Genomic DNA, 16443 nt, shown 5'->3' with positions numbered 1-16443 from the left:
ATGCTTATGGCTGAAAGTTTTGCAAATTCAGAGAAGTATTTTTTTGCACAACCCCAGAACGGCCACTGCTAGTGTTCTGGCTTTGGTTCTGTCCAGGCTTTTATCTTCTGAAGTGCCTGCTGTGAAGTCAAATTATGCATTTCGTATCCCGCGCTTTTTAACGCAATATAGCCTATGCCCTTTCCCAAATTTAAAAAATACTTCATGAACATGATTCTTACTGGCTATGTACTATGGTATTTCGTTATGAAAAAAACACGGAATGAGATCATATAATTTCTTGATTTATAAAGAAATTTATGTTTAATCATTCTACTATAACTACATTCATTAACCCCCCTTACAACTAAAAAAAAAACTTTTTTTTTTTTATAACTAGGTGTTGGAGATATTTGTGCATTCATTAGCATTTCCCAAATTGTGTTCTGTGAAACGTCTTTGGGTGGTTAAGAGTCATTATGAAATCAAAAAGACTAATTCTACTGTGAAAATAAAGTTAGGTTGACTTGGTGTGTGTTCTGCTGTGTGTGTTCTCAACAACAACAAAAATAAAATAAATCATAATAAAAAAGTAAGATAAGCGACTTTTTAAAACCCTTACCAAACCAATATACAGTGTGACTCTCCAAGCTGGAGACAGTGGTCAGCCATTCCCAAACTCGTTTTTTTTTTTTCAAACTCCACTTTCCAGGCTGCTTTCATAGTCCACGTTTCTAACTATTTCCACTGACATGGAATTAATGTGTCAAACTGAAGTCGCCGCCAAGGCCTTCCCTGCTCTGCTGCAGTACGCCCCTCACAGCTGGCCAAGCCCTGGTTTCTAACCTCAGTTTGGCCCAACTGCACCCTAACCATGGTTTGAATTTAGCACGCGCAAACCAGGATCTTGGCGCATGTGCAGGACCTGAGGCGCCTTGGCCCTGAACCTCGGGCTTGAACGTCTCTAAAGAGGAAAATATTTTCCAGCAAACCACGGTGCCCAAGGCCATTTGTGAGGCAAGAGGGCCCTTCTTTTCGCAACATGACTCAGCACCTGGATCTCCAAATACGGGCATAGGAGGGATCGAGGTTTTGGATTTTGGGCACCAACCTCTGCCCCCTGGGGACAGAACAGTTCCCAGCTCCCTTGGGACAGGGTGCCCATGCTTTTTCAGCTGCTAGGCCCCACGTTGCTCCTTGTTTGCCAAACAGTAAATTTCCACTTTCTGTTTCCCTTGCTACTGGTGGTGTGGTGGTTGTCTTATTTTGATCAGCTAGTACGACAGGACAAGAAGCCGAGTTCGGTTACAAAACGGTACTGAGCATTCTGCAAGCTACTGCTATGTAGCCAGGGTTCTGGATTTGTTTTTTCATCTTGCCTAACAGGTAAAACATGGTACCTCCAAAACCAAATCAAACCTGTCGCAGTCGAGTAGATTCCAACTCACAGCCACCCTACAGGACAGGGCAGAACTGCCCCACAGGGATTCCAAGGAGCGACTCGTGGATTCATACTGCCGACCTTTTGGTTAGCAGCTGAACTCTTAACCACTGAGCCACCACGGTTCCCATGGTATCTACCTCACTGTTTAATTTATATTTCTCTGATGATGATCATGTCAAACATTTGAGTGTTAGAGATTTGTATTGCTTCTTTTGTGAAATTACCTCATTTCCTAGACTCACTTTTTTTTTTTCTTTAATGTTTTTGAAATAAGAGCTCTTCTTGCAATCAAATTATTCATGTGGCAGTTGGTTTTTTTCCTTCCCTAAAAAGCTGTCACTAAAACTAGTAACTTTTAAAAACACATGGTTACATCTTTGATTAAAACAAACAAAGCCTATCTGTATCTACTGGGCTCTTCCTGTTTTTGTCCATAAAGATCTGTATGGTCTTTTCTGACACTAAGGCAGTTAACCCTTTGTCTGCCATTTGGGCTTCTTTGAAAATTCACACCATTCCCTTTGAATTCCCAACTGGATACCTTTCAGGAGATGCAACAGTGTTAAAGATAAGTACTGGTGTGGCGGCGGCTCCTTCGGATCCCGGGTGTACTGGCTTGTAAACTCTTCCAGCCACTTGATGAAAGTGGGGCAAGCAGACAAGCCTTGCAGCAGGGAGTTCATGAAGCACGTGTTCCCTAAGTTGAGAAGGCCAGGAACGAGCCCTGAAAAAAAGTGAGGGGGGAAAAGAAAAGCACATCACTATCGGGCCAACTCTCTTCAGAAGCCAGAGTTTCTGCAAGGTGGCCTTGAATTTGGACTTCCAGTCTAGGAGGGTCCTTTAATCCAGGGATCTGGGGGTCAAGGGCTCTGCCCTTGCTGAGGCCTGGCCCTAGTACTGCCTCCTTGAGGAGACTGTATGCAACAGAAGGGTCCCCATTGTCGCTTTTTAAACCCGTGGTGGTGTCTGGCACAGCCTGGTACATGCTGGATGTACAAAGACACTTAGTAACCATCTCTTCTCTCTCTTCATTCTCTCTTGCTCTCTCTCTAATAAGAAAGCACAGGCTCTCAGAACAGAAGAAAACAATTGTTCTGTTGTGGCCCTCCCAGAACAATGACTGTTTCTATCTTACAGTCGGTGGGAAGACACCACTATAGATAACAGTTCTCATCAGTCTTTCAGCAAAATCTGACATGCTTCCCTTTTTGATGAAATTTCTTTAAACACCTTTTTATCATGAAAGTTATGAAAAACATGCACAGAAGCAGAGAATCACATAAGAAATCCAACTGTAACCATCCCTAGATTTAACAATGATCAACATTTTGCCACGCTTGCTTCTCGATCCCTTTTTTTTCTTTTTTTGCTGAATTTTAATCAACCTAAGTACAGCAACATTTATTTCAAAGGGGACCATTTTTTAAAACAGGGAAACAGAATTTTCGATTAATGAAAAGTATTTGAAACTTTTACTAGTGACTAGCAGCTAGCCAGAGAGCCCTGGTGTGGCACAATGGCTAAGAGCTCAGCTGCTAACCGAAAGGTTGGTGGTTCGAACCCACCCAGCGGCTCCAAGGGAGAAAGACCTGGCCATCTGCTTCCATAAAGATTACAGCCTAGAAAACCCCACGGGGCAATTCTACTCTGTCACCTGCGGTCGAACTGAGTCAAAAACCGACTCGATAGCATATAACGATAAACAGCTAGTTGGTGAAACCACAAATACATCACATAATTATTAAGTTGTGCTACTGAAAAATATAATTGCCATATTAAAGAGAACACTAGGACAACGAAGCACTTGAAATTTTTCATTCAAGAGCACGCTCGAAGCTCCAGGTGTCGGGGGGGTAGCACAGAAATCTTTTACTACGGGGTGCAGGATAATGAGTCACTGAAATTAATCTCTGGTTAAAGAAAGCACTGTTTCAAAAACTGAGATCCTCGGTTTAAGGATACAAGAGAACAATAAATGAACTGCTCCCTTTTCGTATTGTTTTTGGATCAGGCGGTAATAGGGGTTGGAGTCCAGGCTACAGAAGACGAGGTAATGGCCTCATTCTTACCTTTTCTACGCTTCTTTCTTTCTGTAATGGGCCCCCAAATAACATATATTCCTGCTGCAAGCGCAGCGGCAATACCACCAATAACTCCCCAGTTCTTCATGACTTTGTATCTAAAAAAGAAAATAAATTTACTGTCTTCCCCCATCACAAATACAATACACAGATATAAACACATGTTGTTGCATGCTGTCAAGCTGATTCCGACTCTTGGTGACCCCATGTGTTACAGAGTAGAACTGCTTCATTGGGTTTTCTCAGCTGTAATCTTTATGGAAGGAGCCCCGGTGGTGCAGTGGTTAAGCACGCAGCTGCTAACCAAAACGTCAGTGGTTCAGACCCACCAGCAGCTCCACAGGAGAAAGACATGGCAGTGCGCTTCTATAAAGGTTAACCAAAAAAAAAACAAAAAAAAAACCAAGCCTGTTGCCATTGAGTTGATTTTGACTCATAGCGACCCTAGAGGACAGAGTAGAACTGCCCCATAGGGTTTCCAAGGAGCGTGTGGTGGACTGGAACTGCCAACCTTTTCGTTTAGCAGCCGTAGTTCTTAGCCACTACACCACCAGGGTTTCCATCTGTAAAGATTACAGCCTTTGAAACCCTATGGGCAGTTCTACTCTGTCCTATAGGGTCACTCTGAGTCATAATCGACTCGACAGCACACAACAACAACAATCTTCATGGAAGCAGATCACCAGGCCTTTTCTTTCATGGTGCTGCTGGGTGGGTTTGAACCACCAACCTTTAGATTCGCAGTCGAGCGCAAACCATTTGTGCCGCTCAGGCACTTTATACATACACACATAGGTATACACACACACACACACATATATATATATAATATATACACACATAGGTACGCAGAAATAACATTTAGTCAAAATAGCCCACCACTCACCAAATACCTAACTTTCAAGGTCAAGTAATAATAAGTAATAAGATATGTCTTGAATACCAGCATGGTTAAACCAAAAAAAAACCAAGCCCACTGCCATCAAGTTGATTCCGAGTCATAGCAACCCTACAGGACAGAGTAGAACTGCCCTACGGGATTTCCAAGGACCCCCTGGTAGATTCGAACTGCCGACCTTTTGGTTAGCAGCCAAACTCTTAATCACTACACCACCGGTGTAGAATTTAAAACCTAAGTCGGAGCACAACCCTCCAACAGCCGCATCTCACCCAGAGAAAAGCTTCTCACTCCATTGCTGCAACCCCACTGGCCGCCACAACAAACAGGCTCTTGCCCTGGGGTCTTTACACTGGCCACCCCTCTGCCTGGGGTGCTCTTCCCCAGATCTCTGCTTGGCTCACTCCCTCGCTTCCTTCACTTCTCAAGGAGGCCTAAGTTGAACACAAGAAGCCCTCGTGGCACTGCTAACTGAAAGCTCTGTGGTTTGAACCCGCCAGGGACTCTGCAGGAAGAAGACCTGGCGATCCGCTCAGATAAAGATTACAGCCTAGCAAGCTCTATGGGGCAGTTCTACTCTGTCCTACAGGGTCGCTATGAGTCGGAACCGGCTGGGCAGCACACAACAACGACAACCCCGAGCATACTGTCTGGACCTCCACTCTTGGTTCCTTTTACCTGGGTCTACTTTTACCAGAGCACTTAGCACCTTCTGTCATAAAATTCACTTACTCACTGCGTTTGTTGTCTCTCTCCCATAACTAGAATGTAAAGTCCCCAACAGCAGGGAACTTTGTTTTACTCACTGACATATCGCCAGTGTCTAGATTGTACCTGCCACATAGTAGGTTCTAAGCAATATTTACTGAATGATTGAACACTTGCCAAAGGATAGAGAAATGGATTTCTCTTTTAGACTTTTAAATGGGCAGGGGACCATAAAATAGTATAAAAGATGTCCTAAATATTTATAAAATCAAAGATTTCTTAATTTCAGGCTAGATTTGGACACTGAAGTTATTCTCTTCCTACAAATTAAGGTATTTCACCAGCAATTTAAAACACTCTTTTTATACAAAGTTGTTATTGTCACTGAACAAGGCAAATCATATATGTATCTAAGTGTAACATACATCTGTACACCAGTCTGATACATATGTATGTATGCGTGTGACAGTCTTACCCAACATTTAGATAATTTCAATCTTGTATTGATCTCAGCTCAGTAAACATTAACTCAGTGAACACTTACTGGCGGTGACAGTGACTTGGTCTTACAACAACCAGCATTTTCCTAGTGTCATGGCTCATAAATGAACTTCAAACCTTTGTTCTTCCAAGAGAGAATCAACAGAATGTACATAGAGCTTGATTAAGAAAGTGGAATCACATGAATCAGGTTCAAATCCTTGCTTTGCTTCTTCCTAGGACATCATTTCACTTTCTAAACCGTGGCTTCCTCATCTATACAAAGGAAATAACCATGAGACCCACCTCATAGGGTGTTGTGAGGATTTAGTAAGTGTTAATGCTCAAGAAAGGTAATCCAACTCAATGTGGAAATTATAGAACGATATCATTAATATCACATGCAAGCAAAATTTTGCTGAAGATCATTCAAAAATGGCTGCACCAGTATATCGACAGGGAACTGCCAGAAATTCAGGCTGGTTTCAGAAGAGGGCATGGAGCCAGGGATATCATTGCTGATGTCAGATGGATCCTGGCTGAATGCAGAGAATACCAGAAGGATTTCTATCTGTGTTTTATTGACTACGCAAAGGCATTCGACTGTGTGGATCATAACAAACTATGGATAACATTGCACAGAATGGGAATTCCAGAACGCTTAATTGTGCTCATGAGGAACCTTTACATAGACCAAGAGGCAGTTGTTCGGACAGAACAAGGGGGTACTGATTGGTTTAAAGTCAGGAAAGGTGTGCGTCAGGGTTGTATTCTTTCACCATACCTATTCAAACTGTATGCTGGGCAAATAATCCGAGAAGCTGGACTATATGAAGAAGAACGGGGCATCAGGATTGGAGGAAGACTCATTAACAACCTACGTTATGCAGATGACACAACCTCGCCTGCTGAAAGTGAAAAGGACTTGAAGCACTTACTAATGAAGATCAAAGACCACAGCCTTCAGTATGGATTGCACTTCAACACAAAGAAAACAAAAATCCTCACAACTGGACCAATGAGCAATATCATGATAAACGGAGAAAAGATTGAAGTTGTCAAGGATTTAATTTTACTTGGATCAACAACAGTCAAGAAATCAATCATTACAGTGGGTAAATCTGCTGCAAAGGACCTGTTTAAAGTGTTGAAGAGCAAAGATGTCACCTTGAAGACTAAGGTGCGCCTGACTCAAGCCATGGTATTTTCAGTCGCATCACATGCATGTGAAAGCTGGACACTGAATAAGGAAGACCGAAGAAGAATTGACGCCTTTGAATTGTGGTGTTGGCCAAGGATATTGAATATACCATGGACTGCCAAAAGAACAAACAAATCTGTCTTAGAAGAAGTACAACCAGAATGCTCCTTAAAAGCAAGGATGGCAAGACTGCGTCTTACATACCTTGGACACGTCAGGAGGGATCAGTCCCCGGAAAAGCACATCATGCTTGGCAGAGTACAGGGTCAGCGGAAAAAAGGAAGACCCTCAACGAGGTGGATTGACACAGTGGCTGCAACAATGAGCTCAAGCATAACAACAGCTGTAAGGATGGCTCAGGACCAGGCAGTGTTTCGTTCTGTTGTGCGTAGGGCTGCTATGAGTCGGATCCGACTCGACGGCACCTAACAACAACAACAACAAATGCATAGGGCAGAAGCCCCTGGGTGGTGCAAACAGTCAAGCGCTCGACTAGTAGCCCAAAGGCAGGTGATTCAAACCCACCCAGAGGTGCCTCAGAAGACAGCCTGGCAATCTGCTTCCAAAAGGTCACAGCCTTAAAAACCCTATGGAACACTGTTCTACTCGGCACACATGGGGTCACTCTGAGTGAGAATCAACTCAATGGCAACGAACAACAACGACGTATAGGTCATATAGTAAAAGCTTACTAAATGTAGCCACTACTATTAAGTATTACACCTACTCCTCACTTATCACCTATCTCCTTATCTGACATTTCGCACTTATAATAGTAAAAAAATCTACTATCCAATTATTTTGCACATTAATGACGTAGGTCTGGCGCTAACGAACGCCAAGTGCAAGGAGAGAGTAACGCTAGCTGTGATGGTGAAGGTTATGTGTCAACTTGGCTGGGCCATGATTCTCAGCGGTTTGACTGTTATGTGGAGGGTAGATAAGAAAAGGAGATGGGAGGTCTGGCAGGACTGGGAGATCCTGATAAAACTGGGGACCCAGACTGGGGGAACTGACAGCTATGTAATGACGTAGTCATCCTCCGTTTTGTGATCTGATGTAGTCATTCTCCATTTTTGCACAATGCTGATTTTCACATGACAACCTGGTCTTTGGAACCTACCCATGTCGAAAAGTGAGGAGTGGGTGTATAACCTCAGAAGTTTCTTAATGCATCACTGTGCTGACTTACATTCACAAGAGTGCCTGGGAAGGTTAAAAAAGACTATCAGAAATGCTAAAGCTCTTTACAAGTGTTCTTCATGTCCCTGAATCAAACACTAATATTTCAGTGCATAAGGTCCCTGGATGGCACGAACAGTTTGTGCTCAGCTACTAACTGAAAAGGTTAGCGGTTCAATCTAACCAATGGTGCTGCCGAAGAAAGGCCTGACGATCTACTTTGTAAGATAACAGCCATTGAAAATCACACGGGGTCCAGTTCTACTCGGACACAGACAGGGTCACCGTGAGTCAGAATCGGCTCAACAGCAACAGGTTTTGAGGCACTGTGATAATCTCGTCTCATTCTCAAAGCAACCCCAGAGGCAGATTTTATTTTCATCCCCATTTTTATAGATGAGGACACAAAGGGATGTGGCCACCTGGTCAGTGAGTCAGGCAGCCAGGATGTGAACCCATCCCAGATGGGCTCCCCAGGCTGTGCTTAAAACCACAATGCTCATGACGGCAACTGAAGGACAGAGTAACAAAGGGACGGGACAGAGGATCTGCCCTAAATCTCTGGGTGGTACAAATGGTTAATGTGCTTGGCTGCTAACTGAAAGGCTGGAGTTCGAGTCCACCAGGAGGTGCCTCAGGAGAAAGGCCTGGCAATCTATTTCTGAAAAATCAGCCACTGAAAATCCTATGGAGCACAGTTCTACTCTGACACACATGCGGTCACCGTAAGTCAGAACTGACTTAACACCAAATGGTAACAGGTGGTTAGCAGGGCATGCCTGGTGGCGTAGTGGTTAAGTGCTATGGCTGCTAACCAAAGGTTTGGCAGTTCAAATCCACCAGGCGCTCCATGGAAACTCTATGGGACAGTTCTACTTTGTTCTATAGGGTCGCTATGAGTTGGAAGTGACTCGACGGCACTGGGTTTGGTTTTTTTGGTTTGGTTTAGCAGGGCATGCACAAAAAATCAGGGCAAATGACAGACTTTGGAAACTTCATTCCTCTGCAAAATGGCAAGTCAAGAAGGGTAGTGGGGCCTGGGTGTGAGATCTGGCTTCTCCTCCCGGCTCTGCTATCAGTTCAGCAGTGAGACCACAGGCAAGGCCGTCTCAAGGCCCAAATTCCATCTATGGAATGGGGACACTGAACAGAATAGCCATTGAGGGCTTGCTTCCAGCCCTGGGATAATGGCTCTTTAGATGTGCTCCAGTTTGAGAGGACAGAAGCTGATCTGAGGAACAGGTTTCAGTCAATTAGGGTCAGTACTGGGGCTGCAGTGCTTAGCTCCGAAGCCTGGAGCACGTGGAAGAGTGGATAAGAAAAGGAGATGGGAGCTCGGGCAGGGTTGTGATCCTGATGGAACTGGGGACCCAGACTGGCAGGCCTGGCAGGAATGGGGGAATCTCAACAGGACTGGGGCAGCCTTTTAACAGTTTAAGGAGGCCAGGTTGGTTAAGAAATCCTTGCAAGTAAAGGGAGTCACTGATAAGATTGTGAGCCCAGACAAAATTGGGGTTCTCTGGCAGAATGAGGTTCTGATAAATGAGGTTTTGATGCGGGAGGGGACAGCCGTAAGGACTGAGGAAACCCTGGAAGGATGAGAAAGTATGATAATATCGGGAGGCCCTGGCAAGGTGGAAGGATTGGGGAAATCCTGGAAAGATTTTGGGGCCCTGGCAAGAATAAGGGATCCTGCCAAGACTGGGGAGCCTTAGCTGACCGAGGGGCACAAACAAGACTGTGGGACTTCTGGAAAGATTGGAGAGCCCACAGAGATAAGGGGACCCTGGCGGGTCCACATACTGGCATGATTGGGGGGCCCAGAAGGATCGAGGTATTCCTAGAAAATTCGGGGGGCCCTGGCAGGCCTGGGAGGCACTGAGAGAACAATGAACATTGACAGAATTCGGTGCCTTGACAAGATGGGGGAGATTCCGCAATCCTGGGCACCCCCACAGGGCTGGGGGGCACTAGCAGGTGGGGGAACGCACTAACAAAACTGGGGGGCGCTGGCAGAATTGGAGAGTGCAGACAGAAACGGTGTTGCCGAAAACACTGGAATCCCTGAGAGGCCCGTCGCCCCTCCCGGCCGTAGAAGCTTCCAGAGTGACCCCTCGGGCCCCGGGAGCCCCGACCAAAGCGTGAAAAGGCCGCCTCCGGCCGGGTCTCCGCAGCCGCCCCGCCCCCACAGCTCACCTGAGCGCCGCCCCGGCCCGCAGGAAGCGCTGGAGAGCCCTGTCGGCCGCCGTCATCGCCGCCTCGGCCCGGGGGCTCAGCATAGCCGCTGCGCCGGAGACTCCGCCGCCGCCGCCACCGCCCCCGCCGCCGCGGCCGGACCCAGGGCTCTGAACGCTCAAAGGCGGCGGAACCCGCGACCAAACACGCCCAGCTCCTTGGGGGGAGGGTAGGCCGAGGGGACAGGCGCCCGGATGGGGCCGGAAGTAGCCTCCGCCGGAGAGCAATAACCGGCGGACCACGTCCTTCCTTCTGTGTTAGCGAAGGGCTACCGCTGTTTTTTTTTTTTACTGTGGGGGGCGCTTCCGGGTTGTTGATTTTCCAGATTTTGCCCTGGGCTCCGTCCATCCGTACAGATGCCCCGCTCCCGGGCGGGACTGTGGGTCCTGATTGGAATTTGCCAGTGTGGAGAGGGCGGCCCCCGCCCGAAAGTGGGGGTCAGGCCCAGGCTACCATTAGTTGTTACTGTCGTCAGAGAGGAAATAGGTCTCCAAGGAAGGACCTTTGATAAAATGTGGTCCAACTTTGACGGCACCAGTACGGAAACCGAGGCTTTTAGTCATAACAGCCACCTAACTTACTGTTTGCTTAGGTGCCTGGTGCATTGCAAAGTGCATCGCACGTATTATTCACATTTAATCTTAACGCTATCCTAAACATTACCCGTATTTTACATCCGAAAAAACCCAAGAAGTATAACTTTTGACACAGCTTGTAAGGTGTGCAATTCAGATGGACCGATCTGTGTCTCCAGGATAGTTCCGTCCGATAGAAACATAACAGGAGCCACATATGTAATTTAAAATTTTCTGGTAGCCATGTTTAAAAAAAAAGGAAAAAGCAGGTGAACTTGATTTTTTTTTTAATTTATTTGTATTGTTGAGACTATACACAGCAAAACGGACCAGTTCAGCTGTTGCTACATGTCCAATTCAGTGACATTGATTATATTCTGAATTATGCAACCATTCTCACCCTCCTTATCTGAGTTGTTCGTCCCCCATTAGCATAAACTCTGACTATGGTTCCTATCTAATCTTTGGAGTTGCTGTTTTCAATTTGATCCCATTTAGATAGTTAAAAGAGCACAATGCTCAAGGCAGACATTTTTTACAAGTTAAGCTAAAGTATTGTTTGGTTTTAAGAAGACTTAAGGAGATATTTTTGGTTTAAGGTTTTTAAAGATTGTCTCTGCAATATTTTCAGGGGTTCATGCAGCCTCCGTGGCTCCAGAAAGTCTAGAGTGGACGAGAATTTGAAATTGTGTTCTGCCTGTCCCCCCTTTCAATCAGGGTTCTCCTATAGAATATTTGATCAAAATGCTCAGTAATGGTAGCCGGGCAACCATCCAGTTCTCCTGGTCTCATGGCAAAGGAGGCAGTTGTTCATGGAGGCAGTTTGCCACACATTCCATATCTTCCTCCTATTCTCAACTCTTATTCATCGTCTGTTGATGGAGGCAGATAGAGACCAATTGTTATGCCTTGGATGGTTGCTTGCAAGCTTTTAAGACCCCAGGTACGACACAAGAAACTAGGAGGTAGAACAGAAGCACTAAACACATTATTAGGCCAATTAACTAGGGTGCCCCATGAAACCATGACCCTAAACCTCCAAACCTAGGATCCAAATGCCATTAGGTATTTGGTGAACTTGATTTTTATAATATATTTTACTTAACCCAATGTATAAAAAATATTATCATTTCTCTATAAAAACTGTTAATAATGACAATCTTTCATATTAAGTACATCTCAATTTGGATTAGTTACTTTTTATATGCTCAATAAATACTAGTAGCCAGTGGACACCATACTTTTGAAGCATTAGGGCCAGAGAGAATTTACCCTCCTTTTAGATCAGTTTCCCAATTCCAGAATCAGTAATTTTAACTGCTTTAGTGAAAAAAGAATCCTTCAGTTCAAAATTTTTGGTCTCAGGACTACTATGTATGCTTAAAAATTATTGAGAGCTTTACTTATTAGATTATATTCCACTAGAAATTAAAATTGAGAAATAATTTTTGTATGCTTAAAAATTATTGAGAGCTTTTGTTTATTGGGTTATATTTATATTTATTCTACTAGAAATTAAAATTGAGAACTAATTTTTGGCTTTTTAATTGAGGTACAATTTACACAGTAAAATACACTCATTTTTACTTTAGAGTTCTATGAGTTTTGACAAACGTACACAGTCATGAAACCACCACCACAATCAAGATAGAATCATCAACCCACAAAAATGACTTCCTGTCCCTTTGTAGTTAACCTTTCCACCCAGTCCCAGTCTCTGGCAACCACTGATCAAAACTAAAATATTTAAAACCCAAGAATACCTAAACATACATTCCATTAGTTATCAGAGCAACGATGTTGTCACACATTGCATAGCTTCTGGAAAACTCCGGTGTATGCTCACAAGAGAATGAGAGTGGGAAAGGCAAAATAATGTCTCAGTATTATTATGAAAACAGTTTTAACCTCAAAGGCCCCCTGAAAAAGTCTTAGGTGTGGCTGCAAACCCCACTTTGAGAACCACTGCTTTAGCCTGACCTGGGAATAACCTGCCACCCATCAGCAAATCTGCTCAGACCTCTAAGTTCCAGGCTCTTTTAAATAATTGGCATTTGTAGAGTATCCATAGTCAATCAATTCACAGATGTTTTTGAGCACTTTACATGCTGTATCTCGTTTATTCTTGCAATGACCGTGTGAGTAGTAACAGCACTCCACATCTCACAAAGCTAACAATGCCCCTGCCGCCTGGCTCTTACTCCTCTTCTAACAAGGGAGGTGCTGCTGTCGTTGACTAATAGATGTTCTTATAAATAGGGGGCGTATTACTAATTTATGACAATAATGCCACAGCAAGTAACCAGCAGGGCCCACTCTGACATCCATCAGGCAGATCCAGGATCTGTGGCATCTTGGGAGATAACAGGGTCACTAGGGATCAGTCCCTGGAGAGGGACATCATGCGTGGTAAAGAAAAGCGTCAGCGAAAAAGAGGAAGACACCCAACGAGATGTACTGACACAGTGGCTACGGCAGTGGGCTCAAGCATAACAACGATTGTGCAGGACCGGGCACTGTCTCCTTCTGTTGTACATAGGGTCACTATGAATTGGAACCTAACAACAACAACCGAAATCTCTTGGCTGTTGTGATTATCCTGCCGGCAAAGGGTTTATCCAGAGGCTCAAGTCCTTGGGATAAAAACCTGAAGTAGCATTCTTCAGCTGCCCCTATCTGGATTCAGCTGGAACTCCTCCTTTGCAACTACTTTTAGAGAGCTATCTCATTTTGGTATTTAAATTACTGTCTGATTATTGTATTTTATTGTGGTAGAGTATGTAACATTTGCCATTTTTACATGCACAATTCACGAAATTACCTTTACCGTGTTATACAACCGTCGCCACTATCTGTTTGTCGTTTTTATTTCAAAATTTAAACCTCAAACCCAATTCAAAAGTTTTCTCCACCCTGACCAAGAGAAGAGCGTGGCCTGGAGGCAGAAGCGAGGCTAGCTCTCCATACCTTCTCCATCCGCTTTCTTTTCTGGCCTCTTGGAAACCCTGGTGGCATAGTGGTTAAGAGCTACGGCTGCTAACCAAAAGGCCAGCAGTTCGAATCCACCAGGCACTCCTTGGAAACCCTATCGGGCAGTTCTACTCTGTCCTGTAGGGTTGCTATGAGTTGGAATTGACTTGATGGCAATGGGTTTGGTTTTTTTGGTTAGGCTCTCCCGTGTCTCAGAAAAAAGATCTCAGAGATTGTGATCACAATGTCAGACAAAGCCACAAGAATGATCCCCTTAGGTGTCTTTTTAATACTAAAAATAGTTATTATTCTCCCATATTGTCCTACCAGATAGGAACATTGCATTCCATTATCTGGGAAGTCTTTAGAACTAGGCGTAGACTTCGAAGGAGAGGCTATTTTCTCCCTTTCTTTGGGGAGATTCAGGTGAATCATTAGTGGAAACTGGGGCACCCCTATTCTCAAATACCACACTCACCCAAAGGCATTTTCCAACCCACAGATCTCCCCTTTAATTGACTAGGGGAAAGTGGGCTCAGCCTCGTTCTTGCTTGTCTTAGTCATCTAGTGCTGCCATAACAAATACCACAAGTGGATGGCTTTAAAAAAGAGAACTTTATTCTCTCACAGTCTAGTAGGTTACAAGTCCAAATTCAGGGCGTCGGCTCCAGGGGAAGGCTTTCTCTCTTTGTTGGCTCTGGAGGAAGGTTCCTTGTCACCAATCTTTCCCTGGTCGAGGAGCTTCTCAGGCACAGGGACTCCAGGTCCAAAGGACATGCTCTGCTCCTGGTGCTGCTTTCTTGGTGATATGAGGTCCCCAATTCTCTGCTTGCTTTCCTTTCCTTTTATCTCTTGAGAGATAAAAGGCGGTGCAGGCCACACCCCAGGGAAACTCCCTTTACATTGGATCTGAGTAAGAGTGGTGTTACAATCTCACCCTAATCCTCTCAACATAAAATTAACAATCATAAAAATGGAGGACAACCACACAATACTGGGAATCATGGCCTAACCAAGTTGATACACATATTTTTGGGGGAACATAATTCAATCCATGACATTGCCCTTCTCAGTAAGCCCCGAGAGAAGAGTGGCCTCAAAGATAGGCTCTAGCTGCCACCTCTCTCAATTTAGAATTTATAGCACTCAGTGCCCTTTGTCCTCAGCTTTGGGCCTTAGTGTCTGCTCTGGAAAAAGAATGGTGGACACACGACTTTGTACATAAACCTGGAGGGAATTATCCTGAGTGAAATAAGGCAAACACAAAAGGACAAATGTTGTACAAGACTGCTATTATAAAAACTCAAGAGAATGTTTGCACACAGAAAAAAACAATCTTTGATGGTTACCAGGGAGGAGAGGGGAAATCACTAACTAGATAACTAGATTAAATTTGGCAAAGGGAAAGACAACACACAATATAGGGGAAGCCAGCACAACTTGACCAAGGCAAAGTCATAGAAGCTTCCTAGACACATCCAAACACCCTGAGGGACTGAGTTACTGGGGCTAAGAGCTGGGAACCATGGTCTCGGGGGACATCGAGGTCAATCGGCATAACATAGTCCATGAAGAAAATGTTCTACATCCTTCTTTGGTGAGTAGCATCTGGGGTCTTGAAAGCTTGCGAGGGGCCATCTAAGATACATCTATTGGTCTCGTCCTATCTGGAGCAAAGGAGAGTGAAGAAAACCAAAGACACAAGGAAAATATTAGTCCAGAGGACTAACGGACCCCATGAACCACAGCCTCCAACAGCCTGAGCCCAGAAAAACTAGATGGTGCCCTGCCACCACCACCAATCGCTTTGACGGGGATCACAATAGAGGGTCCCAGATAGGGTGGAAGAAAAACGTAGAACAAAATTCAAATTCACCAAAAAGACAAACAAAAAACAGACTTATTGATCTGACAGAGACTGGAGGAATGCCAGAGACTATGCCCCCAGGCACCTGAAGTCCACCTTTCTGCCAAAGATGAGACGGGCCTATAAAACAAACAATAACACACATGAGGAATGTGCTTCTTAGTTCAATCAAGTATAAGAGACCAAATGGGCAACATCTGCCCAAAAGCAAAAATGAGAAGGCAGAAAGGGACAGGAAAACTGGATGAATGGATACAGGGACCTTGGGGTAGAAAGGGAAAAGGGAAGAGTGCCGACCCATTATGGGAACCGCAGCCAATGTGACAAAGCAATTTGTGTATAAATTTTTGAACGAGAAACTAATTCGGGCTGTAAGCTTTCACCTAAAACACAATAAAATTAAAAAATAAAAAAAGATCCTTTTGTAAGTACCAAGTATTTGCTTTTGTTCCCAGGCAGAGGGAATAAAAACAGGAGAGAATTCAAACACTGGCAGGATTTTTGTTGTTTTTCCTTACGTAGTTGTTTTGATGTCCAAAACCATAGCAATAACAGCAAAATGGCTCAAAAATAAAACCAGTTTAATTCCACTTCACGTAACACATCACAACCCTCTAGTGGCTCCCCTGTTGTTGCTGTTGACCTTTCTTGTGGGTCCTCTGACCACACAGCTGCCTTAATTATATGATCAACACATTCTTGTAGCTGGTTCACTCTCTTTCTCCAAACAAGTTTGTGGTTTGACTCCAGGGGCAGGAATGGATGAGGGGAAGAGCACAAGTATCATCTCTTAGATTTCTAAATGTTGAGTGGAGGCGAGAAG

General features: G+C 44.5%; 1 protein-coding gene across 4 annotated transcripts in view; it reads right to left on the bottom strand.

The window, feature by feature from the left end:
- Window positions 1-10292, bottom strand: part of USP30 (ubiquitin specific peptidase 30) — a 33800-nt gene extending 23508 nt beyond the window's left edge. For 3 of the 4 annotated variants that reach the window (XM_010598912.3, XM_023559424.2, XM_010598913.3), the window contains exons 1-3: window positions 10170-10292; window positions 3493-3602; window positions 1965-2147 (exon numbers count right to left, since the gene is read on the bottom strand). In XM_010598912.3, coding sequence (XP_010597214.2) covers window positions 1965-2147; window positions 3493-3602; window positions 10170-10252 — 376 coding nt within the window. In that variant the 5' untranslated portion in view covers window positions 10253-10292. Of the gene's footprint in view, window positions 1-1964; window positions 2148-3492; window positions 3603-6995; window positions 10102-10169 lie in introns of those variants that run through there. The other variant, XM_064272327.1, reaches the window with a different exon arrangement.
- Window positions 10293-16443: the final 6151 nt, after the last annotated feature.

The sequence above is a fragment of the Loxodonta africana genome, chromosome 19, assembly GCF_030014295.1.
Source record: "Loxodonta africana isolate mLoxAfr1 chromosome 19, mLoxAfr1.hap2, whole genome shotgun sequence".
Taxonomy (NCBI): domain Eukaryota; kingdom Metazoa; phylum Chordata; class Mammalia; order Proboscidea; family Elephantidae; genus Loxodonta; species Loxodonta africana.
The sequence above is the reverse complement of the archived record's forward strand: the minus strand, read 5'-3'. Positions and strand labels throughout refer to the sequence as shown.